Source organism: Pelophylax lessonae (assembly GCF_965119305.1).
Source record: "Pelophylax lessonae genome assembly, chromosome: 7".
In the NCBI taxonomy this organism is placed as follows: domain Eukaryota; kingdom Metazoa; phylum Chordata; class Amphibia; order Anura; family Ranidae; genus Pelophylax; species Pelophylax lessonae.
Window position 1 is genome coordinate 267347074 of NC_138774.1, and position 22894 is coordinate 267369967.

At 44.5% G+C, this 22894-nt stretch overlaps 1 protein-coding gene across 3 annotated transcripts in view; it reads left to right on the forward strand.

Annotated features, from left to right (window-relative positions):
• The window catches only part of G6PD (glucose-6-phosphate dehydrogenase), a 92845-nt gene extending 72218 nt beyond the window's left edge, over positions 1-20627 (forward strand). For all 3 annotated transcript variants that reach the window (XM_082262902.1, XM_082262903.1, XM_082262901.1), the window contains exons 5-13: positions 613-830; positions 6647-6805; positions 6884-7009; positions 7091-7184; positions 9211-9397; positions 10904-11139; positions 15067-15143; positions 15223-15315; positions 20320-20627. In XM_082262902.1, the coding sequence (XP_082119028.1) occupies positions 613-830; positions 6647-6805; positions 6884-7009; positions 7091-7184; positions 9211-9397; positions 10904-11139; positions 15067-15143; positions 15223-15315; positions 20320-20410 (1281 nt within the window). In that variant the 3' untranslated portion in view covers positions 20411-20627. The remainder of the gene's footprint in view (positions 1-612; positions 831-6646; positions 6806-6883; positions 7010-7090; positions 7185-9210; positions 9398-10903; positions 11140-15066; positions 15144-15222; positions 15316-20319) is intronic.
• The last annotated feature ends 2267 nt before the right edge of the window (positions 20628-22894 follow it).

Genomic DNA, 22894 nt, shown 5'->3' on the forward strand with positions numbered 1-22894 from the left:
GGAAAAGCAATGCTTCTCTCATTTCCTGTTATCTCATTGGAACAGGAAGTGAGGGCAAATCTCCCCAACAGGGTACAGATGGCAGAAAGAGAAACGTAGAATGGATCTTTATGGAGCCCTGGTGTAGACTTAACAAAGTTGAAGCCTGTTACTTGACTTTGCTTGTGCTTGGGAAAACCATTCCTGGGGTAATGCATGCCGTGCACAAACCTGTGTGGAGAAAAATCTATGCACTGCCAATGCCAACCCCTTCCTAAAAAGGCTACTTGCTTTGCTTTTACAAAGGACAGTGCTTTCTAAAGCACTAGCTGGAAACAAGCATGCAGCCAGTGAAATGATAGCACCTGGTTTGCATACTGGTTCTGCATTAGTTACTTTGAAAGCACTAAAGGCTTAGGATTAGTAGGACTGCCTGACAGCTGATCAGCAATGGAAGCTTCCATATTTATCATAGCAAAGGTTTCCTCTAAGTGCCTGTTCTGCATGTTGAGTGGATATCCTATGTCAGGATTTACAACAACCTCTACTTTGATGCGAAGACTGACGTCACCACCATGTGAATATCCGTGTTACTACTTCTAAATCTCTGACTGTTTTTTTATTGTGCCATAGGCCACAGCAAGTGATGCAAAGAAATTGGATTCATTCTTTAAGAGGAATTCCTATGTATCTGGACAGTACTCAGATGAAGCTTCTTTCAAAGCACTTAACCAGCATTTGCAGTCACTGCCTAATGGGAGCAAAGCTAACCGCTTATTCTATCTGGCCGTACCACCCAGCGTGTATCATGACGTCACGCGGAACATCAAGTTAACGTGCATGAGTGCAGTGTAAGCAATGATTTTCCCTTGTCTTTAGTGTTGATGCGTTATTGTTTATAGGACATAGGTTACACATGCTCACAGACATGTTCCTAAACTATGCTATGCAGGCTGCATTCTTCTGCTTTAAAGTGGTATTAGATTCAAATAATAAAATAAAAACACAGACTGGCAGGGTTTTTATTACCGAAGAGTCTCTTCTTTCATAAATGCTTCCCCTGCCGGTCAGCGGTAATGTATGCTGAGCTGCGCATGCACAGCTCGGCGTACATTGTCATCTGCTCTGTGCTTTAATAAAGTGAATCCCGTGCTCATGTGTGGGAGTGACACCATCCCAGCCGGGCCATTCAACCAGCTGAACCATGCAAACCCAGAAGGAAGACCGGGAGAAGATAGACGCGCCCAATCCCTGACAACGCAACACTAGAGGCTTCCCTTGATCGGTGCAATGCATATTTGCTTCATGGCAAGAATCTCCTAGGGCCGTTTAGTAAATAGTTTTTAGCTTGCTTTACACCAGCGTTTCTCAACCTTTTTTCAGTCAAGGCACCTTTTACAATTCTGCACAATCTAGAGGCACCCCATTCTAAAATTTAAAAAACTAAATTAATAGTTTTACCTAGCGCAGCAACACTCATATGCATAGGACACCCAACATTAGAGGCGATTTATTGTTCCAAAGCAAACCACTTTGCACACTGGTACTGACTAGTTTTCCCATGTTTCTCTTCTCCCTCAGTTTCTCTCCCTCACTCGGCTAATGTGACTCCAGTGCTGATGGAGAGGGGCAGGGGAAGGACAAACAAGGGTGCTATGCAGGTGCCCAATGTTTTTCTTATCAACCGATGATGTCATTGGTTGTTAGGACACTGGCGGCTAGACGGTTGTAATGGTGCACAATGAAAACCTGTGGCTTTATGTAACGAATAGGCAGGCTTCAATCACCTGCTGGCTTGTATCAAATTTTGGGCAGTTTCTAGTCATTTTTCCAAGGCACCCCTGAAGACACCAGAAGGCACCCTGGGTAAAAAAGGCTGCTCTAGACCAACCATTTTCAACCAAGGTGCCCAGGCACCCTGGGGTGCCTTTAGGTCCCTTCAGGGGTGCCTTGGCAAAATGCCTAATAAAATTGTCCAAAAATTGTTCACAAGCCATCAGGTGGATCAAGTCTGCCTTTTAGTTACACAAAACCACATATTTTCATTGTGCACCAATACAACCTTCCAGCTGCCGGAATCCTGACAACCAATGACGTTATTGGTTGTTCAGGAGGACGTCAGGCACCTTCACAGCATCTTTGTTTTCCCTCCCCTCTCCGTCAGCACTTAGGGAGAAGAGAAACATTGCGTTACTAGTCAGTACCAGCATGTGAAGAAGTATCTACTTTGGAAGAATAACTCACCTCTCATGTTGGGTGTCCTACTGATAGTTTTACATAACAGTGCAACATCTAACATTGTTTCTTTTTTTACATTTTCAATGGGGTGCCTTGGGATTGTGTAAAATTTTTAAGGGTGTCTTTACTGAAAAAAGGTTGAAAAACACTGCTCTAGACATCAAAAGGTCAGATACGCTATATTACCAAAAGTATTGAAGCACCTGCCTTTACACACACATGAACTTTAATGGCATCCTAGTCCTAGACTGTGGGGTTCAATATTGAGTTGGCCAACCCTCTGCCGCTAAAATGCCTTCAACTCTTCTGGGAAGGCTGTCTAGTGAGAATTAGACATATGCCGGTTTTCGGTAATTCGATATATCGCGGTATTGCACAGCCACAGTATTGTTATTGTGGCATTTTTAAAATACCGAGTTTCTCTGCTCCTGGGTCTGACTTGTGAATTGATACATTTCAGTGAGCTGGATGACTCATTCACTCACACAGCTAAGCCTTTCAGCATTAAGGCTCCGTTCACATCTAGGCGTTTTGGGGCGTTTTTGGGGCGTTTTTCTGCTCTAGGATCAGCTCTCAAAACGCCCAACAAGACAAATCCTATTCATTTCAATGGCCCCTGTTCACATCTGAGCGTTTTGACGCTGTTTACAAAACGCCCAACGCTCAAAAAAGTACATGAGCTTCTTTTTGGGCAGATTACAGGCGTTTTCCATTGATCTCTATTCAATCTAAAAACGCCGCAAAAATCGCGGTAAAATCGCGGTAAAAAACGCGCGAAAAACGCTACGCTCAGGTGTGAATGTAGCCTAAGTCTCCCAGTAACTATAAACAAAAATGATTACATTGTATCTTTTCCTTCCCTCTGCCAGGGAGAAAGGAAGTTTAACCTGTTAAAGACTGGACCTTTTTCTGACACTTGTTGTTTGCAAGTTAAAATCAGTTTTTTTTTTTTGCTAGAAAAGTACTTAGAACCCCCAAACATTTTATATATTTTTTTAGCAGAGACCCTACAGAAAAAAATGGCGATTGTTGTAATATTTTATGTCACACTGTATTTGCGCAGCAGTCTTTCAAACGCAATTAATAGACTTTAATGAATAAAAAAAAAAAAAAAAAAGTAACAGTAAAGTTATCCCAATTTTTTTTTTTGTTACACAGAGAATTGTGAGAGAATCATGATCTTTATTCCAAGCTAAAAAATCATGATTCTCATTTTGGCCAGAATCGTGCAGCTCTAATATATATATATATATATATATATATATATATATATATATACACACACGCATAGCAGCCCACATTACATTATTATATAGCCATCAAGCAGTGTCTGGCCTACCTGGTGATGACTGGTCCTGGCGCTCTGATCCGATGGCCTGGTCTTTAAAGGGGCAAATCCTTGCGATCCAGAAGTGGTTAAACCTGCAGGAGGACCAGGGCTTTTATCTATCTATTAATGACTTTACTATTGCTTTAGGCCTGGTTCACATGTATGCGGGTTGGTGGTTCACATGTATGCGGGTTGGTGGTTCACATGTATGCGGGTTGGCGGTTCACATGTATGCGGGTTGGCGGCCCACATTTGCACAGGCATAGCAGCCCATTGATTTGAACGGGCTGCTATGCCCTCATTTTCCGTAGAAAAAAGGTGCATGCAGCATTTTTTTAAAATTCAGTGGCCTTGAAATCCATCCTGCTTTTGCACCATGCGACTAACCTGCAGTTCCTGCTCTGGCAAGCTTTCTGCATTTTTTGTATACGTGGGCACGGCATTTAAAAACAGTTTGCGTGTGCAGCAACGGCAGGTAAGTCGCATGGTGCAAAAGCAGGATGGATTTCATGGCCACTGCATTTTTTTAAATTCTGCATGCACCTTTTTTCAGCTGAAAACGCAGGCATAGCAGCTCAAGCCCATTCACATCAATGGGCTGCTATGCCTGTGCAAATGTGGGCCCCCAACCCGCATACATGTGAACCAGGTCTAAAGCAATAGTAAAGTCATTAATAGATAAAAACACCGGTCCTCCTGCAGGTTTAACCAATTAATGACTTTACTATTGCTTTAGGCCTGGTTCACATGTATGCGGGTTGGGGGCCCACATTTGCACAGGCATAGCAGCCCATTGATGTGAATGGGCTTGAGCTGCTATGCCTGCGTTTTCAGCTGAAAAAAGGTGCATGCAAAATTTAAAAAAATGCAGTGGCCATGAAATCCATCCTTCTTTTGCACCATGCAACTTACCTGCCGTTGCTGCACACACAAACTGTTTTTAAATGCCGTGCCCAGGTATACAAAAAATGCAGAAAGTTTGCCAGAGCAGGAACTGCAGGTTAGTCGCATGGTGCAAAAGCAGGATGGATTTCAAGGCCACTAAATTTTAAAAAAATGCTGCATGCACCTTTTTTCTGCGGAAAATGAGGGCATAGCAGCCCGTTCAAATCAATGGGCTGCTATGCCTGTGCAAATGTGGGCCTCCAACCCGCATACATGTGAACCGCCAACCCCCATACATGTGAACCACCAACCCGCATACATGTGAACCACCAACCCGCATACATGCGAACCGCCAACCCGCATACATGTGAACCAGGCCTAAAGCAATAGTAAAGTAATTTATAAACAACACCTCCTTCAGGTTTAACCAATTCTTGACCACAAGGATTTGCCCTCTTAATGACCAGGCCATCGGATCGGAGCCGAGCGCCAGGACCAGTTATCACCAGTTAGGCCAGACACTGCACTGTACTGACTGGCTATATAATAATGTGCATAAGTGAACCAAAGCCCCTAAATTCAGCAATGAAATTGAAGTGAGGTGGAAATTTAATAATTTAAATTTAATAATAGAATACCGTGATAATACCGTATACCGTGGCAAAACCTTAATCGATTAATCGCAGCATGAAAATCTGATACCGTCACAAGCCTAGTGAGAATGTTTAATCATTCTTCCAGAAGCGCATTTGTAAGGTTAGGCACTGATGTTGACGAGAAGGCCTGGCTCGTAGTCTCAGCTCTAATTCATCACAAAGGTGTTCTATCGGGTTGAGGTCAGGGCTCTGCAGGCCAGTCAAGTTCTTCCACCCCAAACTCATTCATCCATGTCTTTATGGAACTTGCTTTGTGCACTGGTGCGCCGACATGTTAGAACCAGAAGCAGCCATCCCCAAACTGTTCCCACAAAGTTTGGAGCATGAAATTGTCCAAAATGTCTTAGTATGCTAATGCCTTATGAGCTCCCTTCACTGGAATGAAGAGGTCAAGCCCATCCCCTGAAAAACAACCGCACACTGTAATCCTCCCTCCACCAAATGATTTGGACCAGTGCACAAAGCAAGGTCCATAAAGACATGGATGAGCAAGTTTGGGGTGGAGGTTAAAACACCTTTGGGATGCGCCATGGAGGCCCCTGTGCACGTTTGCACTCCCTAACAGGGCTGTGTGCATCCATAGACACACAGAGCTGACAAGCCACGCCCCTCTTCCCTCCTCACATGGGTTTGAAAGCAGTAGGAGGAGCCTATAGCTCCTGCTGCCCTCTGTCACCTGTGGGACCAGGAACAGAGAGCAACGGTGCTGCAGCTGAGACCATGCTGGAGCAGTGACAAGAGCCAGGTAAGTGTTTACGGATGGCGGTAGAACAGGTAGTGGGTTGTGTTTGCCTTAATACAGGCAATGCATTAGGGTAAAAGGGTTTTGCCTTTAGAACCATTTTATTAAATAAAGTTGAACATAATCTAGCTACAGAAATACATTCTTTGGTTGAATGAATGAACAGCCCATGCACTGGCAGAAATACGATTGTGTTGTCCTGAGAGCATTTTTCTAACGTCAGCAAATTTCTAGCTGGAGGCTGTCTCTGAGCTTTTAGTATTAGTGTGTTAGGACTTCTACTCTGATACCAGCTGATGTAAATAGCAAACAGAAAAAAAGCCGCTCAGGTGAGGCAAGACACTCCAGTGCCGGTCGGATCCGCGTTCCAGGAATCAGGTATTTAAAGAGAAAAATTGACCACACTCTGGAGTAGATGAACTGGAGATTTTTATTCCCATAAACTCAAATACACAGGTGCATCACACAGACATGGGACAGGTTGACGCGTTTCACGGCTCTATTGATCGCTTACTCATAACCAATGGTCATGAGTAAGCAATCAATAGTCGTGAAACGCGTCAACCTGTGCCATGTCTGTGTGATGCACCTGTGTATTTGAGTTTATGGGAATAAACCTCTCCAGTTCATCTACTCCAGAGTGCTGTCAATTTTTCTCTTTAAATACCTGATGTAAATAGCGGCAAAGTGATTCACTGCTTCCCTCAGGTGATATTTGATTTGTCACAATCGGTCAACTTTAAATTTATTTTATATTTGCATTGTGATATTTCGAGTTATGAGTTTTTTATTTCTTTGTTCCTCCTTTTTATGAAGTGGCTGGAATCGGGTAATTGTGGAAAAACCCTTCGGGAAGGATTTGGAAAGTTCAAACAAGTTATCTGAGCACATCTCTTCCCTCTACCAGGAGAACCAGATTTACCGTATTGACCATTATTTGGGCAAGGAGATGGTACAGAACCTCATGGTGCTCAGGTTAGATCTATGGATGGTCCTGTTCTTTGTATAATGCTTGCCTCAAATATTTTACTGACCATCCCTTGATGTATTTAGATTTGCCAACCGGATATTTGGGCCGCTGTGGAACCGGGATAACATCTCTGCAGTGGTTTTGACCTTTAAGGAACCATTTGGCACTCAGGGTCGCGGAGGGTACTTTGATGAATTTGGAATTATCAGGTAATATCATCAGTGTAATGGGTACATCTGTTGGTCACCCTAGGGATGTCATCTCATCATTTGTGTGTCTCCGTTCTCTAGAGATGTGATGCAGAATCACTTGCTGCAAATGATGTGCTTGGTAGCCATGGAGAAACCGGTGTCTACCAACTCTGATGACGTGCGAGATGAGAAGGTAATGTGCCAATTGTATTCTGTAATTGTGCCTTCTAATACATGAACCCGAGCCTCATTTTGCCAGTTCCTACACATGCTGTATTATAAGCTACCCATAGACAGCCAGACAAACTAATCACCCAGATTGGATTTATGTCTGAGTTCTGACCTCCAGTCAGTAACAACTGACTGGACAAGCTGGAAAACCAATCCCAATGGCCTGATTAGCATTGTTATTCCATTGTGCTTCTATTTAAAGCCATGTTTCTTATGACTTTAAAGTGACCTAAAGGCTTAAGGTTTTTTTTTTTTTTTTTCTCAATGCATTCTTTGCATTAAGGTAAAAAACCTTCTGAGCGCCGCTCCCCCCCAGCCACCCTCTTATACTTACCTGAGCCAGATCTCAATCCAGCGCTGTCCATGAGGGCAGTGGCTTTCCCAACTCTCTCCCTCCTCAGAGACAGCAGCAGAACCCAATAGCTCACAGACAGTGAGGAGAGAGTAAGGGTGGGGCTAAGCCATGCTCTGTGTGTCTATGGATACACAGGGCCAGCTCGGGAGTGAAAGACTTTGCTATGGCGGGCACTCGAGGAGGAGCCAAGCTCTTTGGCGGGGGACCCCAAGAAGAGTAGGATCAGGGCTGCTTTATGCAAAACTATTGCACAAAGCAGGTAAGTGTAGCACCCTCCTAGATAGGTGCTAGGTTAAAAGCATGGTTATGCTCCAGCTGCTTATCAGGGGAGCCGGATCTATTCGTTTTGCCTATTGCATGGGTCCAGGTGTGTTTCACTGGGTCTGAGGGAGTGTCCCCATTGTATCCAATAGGGGAGCCTGTTGGACAGTGGAGGAAACCCAGCCAGTGACACACAGGCTTTTGTGACAGTCCCAGTGGGAGGGCACCACCGCAGTGCATCCTGGGATTGCTCATAAAAGCCAAGGGCACATGTGACAGGGCATCTTTGGCGGGAAGCAGAGTCCCAGGAGGAGGAGGACGGCTGTCTCTCCTCCTGCAGTCTGGGGAAAGTGGTCACACGCTGTCGGCCTAGTGAGCCAGGTGTGGAGCTGAGCCTTGAGGATCCTGGAAAGCTGACGGTGGAGCTGTAGGCAGAATCACCTGAGAAAAACCGTGTCCGTGAGTACCAGGGGGCTTGCCAAGGGGTCTGCCCAGGAAGGGGGACCACTCCAGTGAGGTCAGAGGACAGAAGGTCAGCTCACACAGTAAGCAAGAGTAAAGGGGGTGTCAAGTAGAACCCTGAAGAGTAAGGGTAAAGGGTGTGCCAAGCGGGGCCCTGAAGAGTAATTCACTATACAGTTCGCCTATCAAATACTTCACTTGAGTGACAAGGTGAAGCAGTGGCCTTGCTGCACTCAACATAGCTAGAAGTCCTAAAGTTGTGCATAGTTCATCCAGTTGGAGTATCCCACTCATCCCTTCTCCCATCCCAAGTTCTAGAATAAAGACCACAAAAACCAAATCCCCTGGACTGTTTCCTGACTGAGCCAAACACTTAAAGTACTAAGAAATACTAAGCTGTTGCTATGGGTAACCCAGGGGAATCTGCATCAAGCAGCTCCCAAGGGAGTAGTGCTACATAAGTATAGCATGTTTGTTATTTAAAAAAAAAATGGGTTTAAAATTAGTTTGTTCGGACCAAGCTGGCCCAAACAAACTATTTGCTTCACTATAAGATGCGGCTGCTGGAAGAGCTGTATGAACTGTATGTAGCCTCGGCTGTGTTCTTGCAATGGTATAGGGACTTCCAGTAATGTTTCCAGAACAAAATTAAATCCAGCATTGTATTAATGAATACAGAGCGGTACTCACCCCAACTCTATTGTGTTCCGGGAATAGGATGGGAAATCTTCATTCCACCACCAGAACACAGCGCTGTATACTGTACGTAGCATCAGCTACATAGTTCATACAGCACTACCAGTGGGCGCATCTGCCAGTGAAGCAAATAGTTTGTGTGGACCAGACAAACTATTTAAAGTCCCAAGAAAAAACTGGAGTTAGGCTTTAAATACATTTGATCTCTTTGCAGGTTAAAGTACTAAAGTGTATTCCTGAGCTGACCCTTAACAACATTGTTTTGGGACAATACGTTGGAAATCCGGAAGGAAAGGGAGAAGAGCAACAGGGCTATCTGGACGACCCCACAGTACCTAAAGGATCTCTCACCCCAACATTTGCCACCGCTCTGCTGCATGTACAGAATGAACGGTGGGATGGTAAGAGGTCATTCTGCCCTGTCTGTGCTCCTTCTCTGTACAGTAAACCCCCCCTTATATCGCGGTTCAGTTTTTGCGGTCCCGGTATATCGCGTTGTTTTCTATAAGACCTATTAATTTTGATATCGTTGTATATTTCGCCAATTTGCAGCATTTGAGTTATACAGTAGTCCTATGTACCGATTCAGAAGAAGAAAGGCGCCTCTGAGTGCAGCAGATAACACTTTATTCACACACGATAAGCAGAATTACACTGAAGATGATGTGTCCTCACGGTTCGGGGGCTCTCTTCCTGGTCCCGCGGCTCGTCCTGTCTTCCAAATGTCCAGCAGCAGGGAGATGACGCCAGTGGGGGGAGCCCAATCAGGAGCGGTGAATTAGTGCGAGGCTGCAGTGGAACGCATGCCTCGCTCGTGGACCGCACCGAGCGTGGTGACGTAAGGGGGGCGGTAACGCGTTTCAGAGCATGCGCAGATGTGCTCCTTCCTCAGACCAATGAGCGGAAGAAATGACATGGGGGGATTTAAGACCATCAGAAGTCCATATACTATACAGTCCCTGTCTGTTTTTCCTTTCCCCAACAAGACTAAATTGGAGAGTATTTCTTATTCGCGGATTTTCGATTATTGCGGGTGGGTCTGGAACGTAACCCCCCGCGATGGAGGGGGATTTACTGTATATCTATTTCATATCGCAGCTTGAGGCCTACAGCTGGCTGACATCTATATTGGCATTTTTAGATTATGCTCATGTTTATATATGCAGTAAGGTAGCACATATAATTCTCTACGCACCTATAATGCATCAGGGCGTTCTGAAACCAAAGTAAATATCTAGAATACAAAGTTGGTTGAAGTTAAATAGATTCCAAAGCTGATTGGGTGAAGTAGGACATCTTGCATAGTTGATTGGTTGAAGTAGAACACTAGCTGATTGGTTGAGGTGGAGCGCCTTACACATCTGATTGATTGAGCTGAGACCTGTATTTGCTCGTTGTAATGCCTCGTACACACGATCAGATAATCGTACGGAAAAAATCGCTTTTGAATTGATCGCGCGATAATCTGATCGTTCATACACAGCTTTTGACAGCCGATCACGACCTTTTCGTCCAACAAAATCCAAAGGGACAAACACGAAAACTTTTGTCGTACGATAGCCTAGGGAACGACAATCGTTTAATCAGTACAGTATGCGTTCACTAAAAATCGATAGACAAAGACCACGCATGATCAGAAACCCGAAAATAACCCGGAAAAAGCGTGGCTGCCATTCTTTTTGTTTTGCACTATCCGATACGTAGCTACGCAACCAGGAAGCTTTTCCAGAATCGTACGAAAAAAATCATACGTTTAGTACGCATTGTTGAATTTGATATTAGTATCACGCAACAAAATGGGAACGAGAAGTCGTCCGATTATCTGATCATGTGTTCGAGGCATTACTCTTATTTTAAATAAGCTGTGTTCAGAGGTGAAGCACTCAGGTGTGATTTTCGTACTCCAGGTGTCCCGTTCATCATGCGCTGTGGGAAGGCTCTGAATGAGAGGAAGGCCGAGGTGAGGCTGCAGTTCCGAGATGTTCCAGGTGACATTTTCCAAGGACAGTGTAAGAGGAACGAGCTGGTGATACGAGTGCAGCCCGATGAAGCTGTTTACACCAAGATGATGACCAAGAAGCCAGGGATGTTCTTTAATCCTGAGGAGTCTGAGCTGGATCTTACATATGGGAATAGATACAAGGTATCTGCAACACATGTGGAGAACAGGCCAGGGGATGTGGGGTTTGTGCTGAGCCCCCGTTCACACTGGGGCGACGCTACTTTGCCGGGCGACCTCATAGGTCGCGGCGCGCTGCTCGCACCGCGACCTCGGAGCGGCCGGCACTGACTTCATAACATTGAAGTCTATGCAGGTCGCTCCGGGTCGCCCCAAAGAAGCTCCGGACCCTTTTTCTAAGTCGGAGCGACTTGTGTAGCTCCTATTAGAACGGGTCCGCAGCTTCCCTATGGAAGGCGACCTACGGCGACCTGTCAGGCGACCAGGTCGCCTGACAGGTCGCCCCAGTGTGAAGGGGCTCCTTGATAAAAAAAAAAATAAACAAAATTGTAAAATACCCATAGCTACATTTTATTTCTGCATTCCTGTCTAGCTACTACTATAGGCAGACACAATGTGTGTTGAGTTTTTTTTTTCCCTCAGCACTGACATGCTGGTTGAACAAGCCATAGACCTCATGAGGAATATCTGAAGACATTGGAGTTGATTTTCTAAAGGCAGGTGGAAGAAGTGCATTGGTGTACCAATCAGTAGTATGTAAACTTCTGGAGGGGATGATAAGGGACTATATCGTAGAGTTTGCTAAAGACAACAACATCATCAGCAGTAATCAGCACGGGTTTACAAATGGGCGTTCTTGTCAAACCAATCTCCTAACATTCTACGAGGAGGTGAGCTGTGAGCTAGATAGGGGGAGACCAGTGGATGTGGTGTACTTGGATTTCGCTAAGGCGTTTGATACAGTTCCCCACAAGCGCTTAATTTATAAAATAAGGTCTGCAGGTATCGACAGCAGGGTTTGCTCTTGGATACGGAATTGGCTTAAAGGGCGTGTCCAAAGGGTGGTAATAAACAGCGCATACTCAGACTGGTCTGAGGTAGTAAGCGGGGTGCCCCAAGGCTCAGTCCTGGGACCAACCTTGTTCAATTTATTCATAAACAGCATTGAGGACGGGATCAGTAGTTCGATATCAGTTTTTGCAGATGACACAAAATTGGGCAGGGCAATAACTTCACAACATGAAGCAGATATCCTACAGAATGACCTGGACAAAATAACGGAGTGGACAACGACATGGCAAATGAGGTTTAACGTGGAGAAGTGTAAGGTTTTGCACTTGGGGACTAAAAACATAAAAACACAATACACGTTAGGAGGGGAGCCCTTGGGGGAATCAAAAATGGAGAAGGATCTGGGAGTCTTAGTTGATGATAGATTAGGAAACAGCATGCAATGTCAAGTGGCAGCTGCCAAAGCCAGCAGAACATTAGCATGCATAAAGAAAGGGATGCATTCCAGAGATAAGACTATAATCCTTCCACTTTATAAAACTCTGGTCTGACCGCATCTGGAGTATTCTGTCCAGTTCTGGTCACCAGTCCTCAGGAGGGATGTGTTGGAGCTGGAAAGAGTCCAGAGAAGGGCAACTAAACTAATTAGGGGATTGGAGGACCTTGACTATGAAGAGCGTCTACAATCGCTCGATTTATTCTCCCTGGAGAAGAGACGTCTGAGGGGAGACATGATAGCAATTTATAAATATCTTAATGGGGATCCCAGCTTAGAAAAAAAGCTGTTCATTCGAAGGGATTGCACGAGGACTCGAGGGCATACAATGCGATTAGAGGAGAAGCGTTTTAACCTCAGGCAACGTGGGGGGTTCTTTACTGTTAGGGCAACAAGATTGTGGAATTCTCTACAACAAGAGGTGGTTTCTGCGGGTAGTATGGTGGCTTTCAAAAGACTCTTAGACTTGCATCTCAAGGATCAGAACATTCAGGGGTATGTGAGATGATTACAGCCACACACACCTACACAGGTTGAACTGGATGGACTATTGTCTTTATTCAACCTCACCTACTATGTAACTATGTAACTATGTAACTATGTACCGTGCAGTTGCTCTAGCTCTGAGGGTAGAATGCAAGGAAAACCAAAAACGGAATTTTTAGTTGTACATGATTGGATGATGGGAATCAGCAGAGCTTCCCCTCATTTCAAAGCTTCCCCCTCAGATCTTGAGCAATTGCACTTGCAGTGCACTTTTAGTGCACAGTATATTTGCCTTTATTAACCACTTAAGGACCGCTCGCCGCAGTTATACTGTGGCAGACTGGCCCTCCTGCGCAAACCGCCGCGGCGCACTCCCGCCCCCACTTGGCAGCGGGGACTCCTGATGCATGGGGCAGGCAGCTCCGATTGCCACCTGACACCTGCGATCGCTCCCCGCTGAGAGAGAACGGTCAGCTGTTGGTATTTTTGGTATTATTTATAAAGTTTGTCACTTTAGTATATCATATACATATAAGCACTGTTTGGATGACAAGATATGCGCTGCCTAATTGAACCTTTGCTTCAAAATATTTGTAAAGCACTCTTTTGCCTTATTGTGACTGTGAGGTAGCTGCAGTCTTGCTCACCATATTATATAATAAATTTAGCAATTATTTTGGCGCGAATATTTATAGCACTTGCACTTTGTTGTAAACACAGCTGACCATTCTTCTCCCTGGAATGATCACAGAGCTCCTGTGATCCTTCTATATAGGATCACAGGTCTCTATGATCATTTCACAAGCCGCGCCCCCATACAGTTAGAAACACGCCCCTAGGTACACATTTAACCCTTTGATCGATGGGTTAACCCCTTCCCTGCCAGAGGCATTATTACAGTTACAGGGTGAGTCTAGGATGGAAAAGGACTTGGGGGTACTGGTAGGCAACAGGCTTGGCAGTGGCATGCAATGCCAAGCCGCTGCAAGCAAAGCCAACAGAATACTGGGATGTATAAAAAAGGGGATTCACTCCAGAAATAAAGAGATTATTCTCCCACTCTACAAGACTCTGGTCCGGCCACATCTGGAGTATGCTGTCCAGTTCTGGGCACCGGTCCTCAGGAAGGATGTGCTGGAACTGGAGAAAGTCCAGAGAAGGGCAACAAAAATAATTAGGGGAATGGAGGACATCAGCTATGAGGAAAGACTACAAGCACTGAACTTATTATCTCTGGAGAAGAGGAGATTGAGGGGGGATATGATATCAATGTACAAATACTGTACTGGTGACCCTAGCATAAGGAACAAACTATTCAGAGAGAGGAGATACAATAAGACACGTGGCCACTCACTAACTATGTAACAGTGCCTATTTATAGCACTGATTACTGTAATAATGTCACTGGTCCCCCCAAAAGTGTCAAAAATGTCAGTCAGGGGTCCAATCTGTCCGCCACAATGTCGCAGTCCCGCTAAAAATCGCAGATCACCGCCATTACTAGTAAAAAAAAAAAAAAACCAATAAAAATGACATAAATCTTTCCCGTAGTTGGTCGACGCGATAACTTTTGCGCAAACTAATCAAAATACGCTTATTGCGGATTTTTTTTTTTTTTCTTACCAAAAATATGTAGCGGACAACAAATTGGCCTAAAATTTAAAATTTTGATTTTTACGTTTTTTTTTTTTTTGGGGGGGGGGGGTGTTTTATATAGCAGAATGTGAAAATTGTTTTTTTTTTTTTTGTCGCTCTTTTTTTGTTTATAGCGCAAAAAATAAAAGTTGCAGAGGTGATCAAGTACCACCAAAAGAAAGCTCTATTTGTGGGAAAAAAGGACATTAATTTTATTTAGATACAGCGTCGCATGACCGCGCAATTGTCCGTTAAAGTAACGCAGTGCTGTATCGCAAAAAATGGCCTGGTCATTAAGGGGGAAAATCCTTCCGGTCCAGAAGTGGTTAAATCAACCACATTGACCCCAAATATATATTATCAGTTTTGTACCTGAAGGATTTAATCAGCAGTTCTACCTGAGAATGACTGTTTGAACATGTTACCATGTCATGGCTTTTAGTGGAATTGTTGCTGATTGTCTGTCTCTGGTGCTCATACAGGATGTGAAGTTGCCAGATGCTTACGAGAGGCTAATCCTGGATGTGTTCTGCGGGAGTCAGATGCACTTTGTGCGCAGGTAGGTCCCTGTCCGTATTACAGAGAGATAGGTGGATGTCTCTAGTCCTGTATCTGTAATTGTTTTGTCTCTATTCTAGTGATGAGCTGAGAGAAGCCTGGAGAATCTTTACTCCTATTCTGCACAAATTGGAACAAGAGAAGATCCAACCCCTTCCTTACAAATATGGGAGGTGAGTAAGCCAATCACACTGGGGAATAGGAATCACGTGAGGGAAACGTTTTACCACTTTCCTGTTTAAAGTGTATGTAAAAGCAGAATGTATAATTTTAGATTTTTTTTTTTTTTTTTATGCCCGATTCGCCCTCTCTATTTGTCCTGCTGACCACTGTTGCCAAGACTGAAAGTGAGCGGAATGCCACTCTTGCAGAGTTGTCACCAGAGCAAAAAGTGGGGGAAGATCCTCCAGTTAAGACACCTGTTCCTGTGACGACTCACTAAAATGGGAATTCCATTCACTTTTAAAAGATTTCCTCTCCTCTCCAGACAATAGGGCTAAATTCACACCTGAGCTTAGCGTTTTCGCGCGTTTTTTACCGCGATTTACAGGCGTTTTTTGTGCAGGCGTTTTTAGATTGAATAGAGACCAATGGAAAACGCCTGTAATCTGCCCAAAAAGAAGCTCATGTACTTTTTTGAGCGTTGGGCGTTTTGCTCACAGCGTCAAAACGCTCAGATGTGAACAGGGGGCCATTGAAATGAATAGGATTTGTCTCGTTGGGCGTTTTGAGAGCTGATCCTAGAGCAGAAAAACTCCCCAAAAACGCCCCAAAACGCCTACATGTGAACGGAGCCTAATAACCTGATTTTATTTTATTCTTCATATAGTTACATAGTAGTTGAGGTTTACTAAAGACAACAGTCCACCCAGTTCAACCTGTGCAGGTGTGTGTGGCCGCAATCATTTCCCATCATTAGATTGTAAGCTCTAATGAGCAGGGCCCTCTTAATTCTCTTGTATTTTATTGTATTGTAACTGTATTGTCTCCCTCTAACATTGTAAAGCACTGCGTAAACTGTTGGCGCTATAGAAATCCTGAATAATAATAATACCCCTGAATGTTGTGATCTATGAGATGCACGTCTAAGAGTCTTTTAAAAGTAGCCATACTCCCCACAGCTACCACCAATTGTGGAAGAGAGTTCCACATTCTCACCGCCCATACAGTGAAACGCCCCTTACACAGCTTAAGGGTAAACCGCCTCTCCTCTAATCTCATTGTGTGGCCACGTGTCCTCCTATTATTATTATTATTATTATTATTATTATTATTATACAGGATTTGTGTGATACCGTATATACTCGAGTATAAGCCGAGTTTTTCAGCATGTTTTTTCATGCTGAAAAAGCCCCCCTCGGCTTATACTCGAGTCACTGGCTCACTGTCTTTTTAAAAATGGCGCCGACGTGTCACAGCGCATGTGCCGCATGCCCGGGAATAGCCAAACGTGTACAGACTTTTCCGAGCATCAGCGGCCCATGCGCAGTGACGTATTGGCACTGGGCGGCGTGATTTTTAAATCAAAGGCGCCTCACCGACAGGTAAGTGAGACTCCTCCGCAGCCCCTGCATTTCCTCATGCAGTGCTGCGGGCTTGGTACAGGACATTCTCCTGTACCATGCCCGCAGCACTGCATCTCCTATGCCATTCCTGTACTTGCTGTGCCATGCCTGTACCTACTGTGCCATGCCTATACCATCTCCTGTGCCGTGCCTGTACCATGACCTGTGCCGTGCCTGTACCATGACCTGTGCCGTGCCTGTACCATGACCTGTGCCGTGCCTGTACCATGACCTGTGCCGTGCCTATACCATGACCTGTGCCGTGCCTATACCATGACCTGTGCCGTGCCTATACCATGACCTGTGCCGTGCCTATACCATGACCTGTGCCGTGCCTATACCATGACCTGTGCCGTGCCTGTACCATCACCTGTGCCGTGCCTGTTCCATGCATATTCCATGACCTGTTCCATGCATATTCCATGACCTGTTCCATGCATATTCCATGACCTGAGCCATGCCTGTACCATGACCTGTGCCATCTCCTGTACCATGCCTGAACTATCTCCTGTACCATGCCCTGTTTTGTGTCTCATGGTGGTCCAGTTGGGTCCGGTAGCTGCTGCATTTCCCACTCTAGGCTTATACTCGAGTCAATATGTTTTCCCACTTTTTTTGTGGTAAAACTAGGGGCCTCGGCTTATATTTGAGTCGGCTTATACTCGAGTATATACGGTAAATTACTTAAAGTCCACCCTGCGCATAGGCAAAAAACAAATATAGATCTAAATAATACTGCCGCTGCTGCTCATCACCAAGTGAAAAACATAATTATACCAATAACACAGCGCTGAAACAGTATAAATCAAAATATAGTGACACAAATATAATGATCATAAAAATCTATGAAGAAATACAAATGTGATTGTGATAACCAATCCCAGTGGTAAATAGAACCAGGATTTATATAGCGCCAACAGTTTGCGCAGCACTTTACAATGTGAGGGAAGGCAATACAATTACAATACAATTCAATACGGGAGGAATTTAGAGGGCCCTGCTCGTTGGAGCTTAAAATCTAGAAGGGAGGGGCCATACAGTTCCAGAAAACTATTTAGTCTCAAGTAGTGTAAGAGATTGTAAAAGCTTACAATCTCTTACACTCCTTAAGACTAAATGTTTTTTTTCCTATGCTGGGATCACCATTGAGGTATTTGTAAATCGCTATCATGTCCCCTCTCAGGCATTTTTTCTCCAGGGAGAATAAATTAAAGCGGAGTTCCGGGCACAAAAAAGATTTTTTTTTTTTTGTGCCCCTCCGCTAGGTATGCCTCACCTGAAAAGGAATTGGATAGTTATTTTTTTTTTGTTTACTCACCTTTTTATTGAAGATCGTAAATACTCACCTATGACAGCTTCCTCCTCCAGCGCCGAGGCTCACCCCGTCACTTCCTGCCTCGCGATGATTCCTGGGAGCTAAACGTCATAGCTCCCAGGAATCAATGCGCCGCACCGGCCCCGCTCGTCATTTCCGGGCGACGCCGCATTCCCCTGCTAAACAGCTTCTGGGCATGCCCAGAAGCTGTTTAGGAATGCGGCGCCGCACCGGAAGTGACGAGAGGGGCCGGTGCAGTGCATTCTGGGACACGAAGACGCGGAAGAAGACAGAGAAGAGGACCGCGCCGGCTTCAGCTGCCCACAACCGAGATGGAAACGCTGTGGAAGAAAATTTCTAAGTAAGTATTTCTTCTTACAGGTAAGTGCGAACCGTGACAGATCAGAGGCTAGCCATTGTGGAATGTGCTAGCCCTGACTGTCCCGGGGGTATGTTCAGAAAAAAATCGTTTCTCTGCCCGGAACTCCGCTTTAAGCACTTGCAAATGCTCCTCATAATTAGGACCCTCCAATCCCCTAATTAGTTTAGTTGCCCTTCTTTGGACTCTCTCCAGTTCCAGCACATCTCTTCTGAGGATTGGTGACCAGAACTGGACAGAATACTCCAGATGTGGCCAGACCAGGGTTTTATAAAGTGGAAGGATTATAGCTTTATCTCTGGAATATATCTCATTCCTTATGCATGCTAATATTCTACCAGCTTTGGCAGCTGCAACTTGACATTGCATGCTATTGCTTAGTCTATCTTCCACTAGGACCCCCAGATCTTTCTCCATTCTTGATTCCCCCAGAAGTCCCCCCCCCCCATAGCATATTTTGCGACACACTTTACTAAAAAAAAAAATAACTTTAAAAATGTTTTGGCTTTAAATAGCTGATATTACGTCCACAGCAAACTCTTGTTTGCTGAAAAGATTCAGAAAAAAAGGGCTTTTGCTTCAGAGGCAGTATTTAGGGATTTTTTTTTTTTTTTTAAGGAGTTGTGTTTTTGGATTTTAATTTTTTTTTTTCTTTTATGTTGATAGGACCTTTTCAAAGTTTGTGGTGCTCAAAGACCAGCATTAACTTATTACTGACCATCTGTTCTTGGCGCTCCCTACAGGGCATGCTACGGCATCATTTAACCACTTGCCGACTGCCGAATGACTATATACTGCGGCAGTCAGCCCCCTACAGGCAAAGTGACGTATCGGTACGTCGCTCGCCCACGAGCCTGTAGGGGGCGCGCTCCTGCTCGTTCCCTGCCTACCCTGCGCGTGTGACCGGCGGCTCCGATGTCCGCCGGCCACTCGCGATCTTCCTCAGGAGAGGGAGAAAGACAGACGGCTGATGTAAACACAGCCGCCTGTCATTCTACCTTAATCATCACAGAGGCTATGCGATCCTGCTATGTAGGATCGTATGTCTCTGTGATGATCTAACAAGCCACGCCGCCTGACAGAATCACGCCCCTAGGGACACACTTAACCCCTTGATCACCAATAAAGTTAGCCCCTTCCCTGCCAGTGTCATTTTGACAGTAACAGTGCATATTTTTAGCACTGATTACTGTAGTAATGTCACTGGTACCCCCAAAAGTGTCAAAAATGTCAGTCAGGGGTCCGATCTGTCCGCCACAATGTCGCAGTTCCGCAAAAAAAAAACGCAGATTACCGCCATTATTAGTTAAAAAAACAAACTATAAAAATGACATAAATCTTTCCCGTAGTTAGTAAACGCAATAACTTTTGCGCAAACCAATCAAAATACGCTTATTGCGATTTTTTTTTTTTTTTTTTTTACCAAAAATATGTAGCAGAAAACAAATTGGCCTAAAATGTTAAAAAAATTTAGATTTTTACATTTTTTTTTTTTTTTTTTGAGAATTTCATATAAAAAAATGTGAAAAATATTGTTATTTTTTCAAAATTGTCGCTATTTTTTTGTTTATAGCGCAAAAAATAAAAATCGCACAGGTGATCAAATACCACCAAAAGAAAGCTCTGTTTGTGGGAAAAAAGGATGCCAATTTCATTTTGGTACAGCGTCGCACGACCGCGCAATTGTCCGTTAAATTCACGCAGTGCCGAATCGCAAAATAGGCCCTGGTCTTTGAGCAGCCAAATCCTCCGGGGCTTAAGTGGTTAAAATACAAAAGTATATATGCACCTAAACCACCTACCATTATATTGTTTACATGTATCTCTATATATGCTTAGAACTCCACTGCAGCACTTTTAGATATGGCTTTTTACCACCATGTCTCTTCTCTCTGATTCTGACCCTGTTCTTTTTCAGCCGGGGCCCTGCAGAGAGTGACGTGTTGATGCAGAACGCTGGCTTCCGGTATGAAGGAACATACAAATGGGTGAATCCAAACAAACTGTGACCACCTCCATGAAGACTTCAGAGCCTGAAACAATCTGAAGACTTGCCGCCACAATAGACCACAACCTCGGTAATCGCAGGGGACCAAAGCACAACTTCTCGGCTTACACCCCACTCTTCATACATTGCAAACTTTCAATTTTCAGCAATACAAAGTAGCTGTGCTTTACCAAGTTTACATTTCATCAGTGTCCAAATTTCTTCTCCTAAATTGTATGCATAGACATTATTATTTATTTTATATTTTTTGGATAGAGGAACGCTTAGAACCCCCTTTTTTTTTTTTTTTTTTTTTTTTTTCAAGTTTTTGCTGCTGTCTGTATCTCTGCAGCATACATTCATATTGACCGGCAACGAGTCAAGGAGATGGAAAATTCCAGATTTTTACAGCCCTCACCAGAACAGAAAGTGAGGGGAAATCTTCCCATGAGCACACCTGTTCTATTAGATATTGTTTAAAAGGGGAATTCACCTCTGACTTCCTGTTGCATCTAAGGAAGTGAAAGTAAATGTCCCTAATGAGACACAGACAGCAAAAAATAAACTGATAGGGGTTTAACATTTCTCTGCCCTATACTGAAATGAAACGTTTTGACTATACATACACTTAACGTGTAAAGTCACCTTTTAGCAGCATTTTACAAAAAGTCCCCTATGCAATTCCAGATCCCTGAATGGTACATACTTCTCATTTTCAAATGTTGCACCTGCTGTCTATTGCATATGCAGATGGAGGGAGACTCTCTACAGAAACTGCTGGGCCCTTTAATACCCTCTGTGTTCTGATGTTTGTAAGACTGGCTGGACGCAAAGTAACCCTAGTGCCTGCCTGGGCCTGATAAAACTGTGCACATGCGCATTTCGCTCTCTCCTTCTCTAGCTTTAGCGACTATTTTCTATTTAGGGGATCTGGAACTGCATAGGAGAGCTTTTTGTGAAATATTGCAAAACTTACACTTTAATGGCCCATTCACACAGATACAGCGTGACATAAGCCTAAACCTTATGTCCATGTTTTATATCATTTTAAAAAGTTTGTTGGGACCAAGCTGGTCCCAACAAACTATTTGCTTCACTAAGTGCTGAAGTGTCTCGAAGTACTGAATGTACTGCCTGTAGCTTCAGCTGTATACAGTACATAGTGCTGGGTTCCAGCTGTGAGACAGACTTCCATCTCACACCCGGAACAAAATGGTGTCTGGCTGAGCGGCCCTCAGCCATTCATAGGCAGCTTTGTATTTTGTGAATGAATACAAAGCTTCCTCTGATTGGCTGAGTCAGAGAATAAAGCAAATCTCCTGCGCTCTAGTAGAATATGACGGAGGGAAGAGGGATACTTCAGACTCAGGTGGAAAAAGCCTATGGTCTTGTTGCCCCCTCAGGATCAAGGGTATCCAGAACCAACTGGCAAAAAGACAAAAGAAAAAGGGGCGCACCGACCTAGTGCATTACCACTAAAACCATTTATTAAAATATTAAAAAAGTATACAATATACTCACAAAGCAGGTGTGATTGTACACACATCAACATTGTACATAAAATCTCCAAGGTAGCCAAGGTCCCACACGAAGCTGAATGGCATGCAGTGTGCCGTATGGGGCTGCTATGGCTGGGCTGATGCATTTCAGGGGCAAACCCCCCTTCCTCAGAGCCAGAAAAGTTGCTGCTGGGCCACACTCTGGAAAGGCCAGGGATTAAATGGGAGCTGGCCACACCCCTTCCTGTTCCACCCCAACATGGAGGGGGGGGGAGGCTGCATGGACGGGGGAATGGGTAAAAAAAACCCACCTGGGCCAGAACCCCCACCTTCCGAGGCTATGCCAAACTGTGTCATCAGCAGTATAAAATCTACATGTATTCATGTCATTGAATGTGAATATCTAATCTGCAATGTCCAATTGTTAATTGTCACATTTGGTTTCTTATCCTCCCCTCTGTGTTCTAAATTAAGTGTTTCATTAGCTGCTTCCCCCCCCTCCCCCCACCCCCATGTTCGGATGGAACAGGAAGGGGTGTGGCCAGCTCCCATTTTATCCCTGGCCTTTCCAGAGTGTGGCCCAGCAGAAACTTTTCTGGCTCTGAGGAAGGGGGTTCGCCCCTGAAACGCGTCAGCCCAGCCATAGCAGCCCCATACGGCACACTGCATGCCATTCAGCTTCGTGTGGGACCTTGGCTACCTTGGAGATTTTATGTACAATGTTGGTGTGTACAATCACACCTGCTTTGTGAGTATATTGTATACTTTTTAATATTTTAATAAATGGTTTTAGTGGTAATGCACTAGGTCGGTGCGCCCCTTTTTCTTTTGTCTTTTTACTGGCTGAGTCAGAGAGCCTGACGTTGTCAGCCCACCCCTCCCACTCAGCCATTCATAGGCAGTTTCGTATTCTGTGAATACAAAGCTTCCTCTGATTGGCTGAGCACTGCTCAACTAGACTCTGTTTTGTTCTGAATGGGAGACGGGAAGTCTCTGTCTCACAGCTG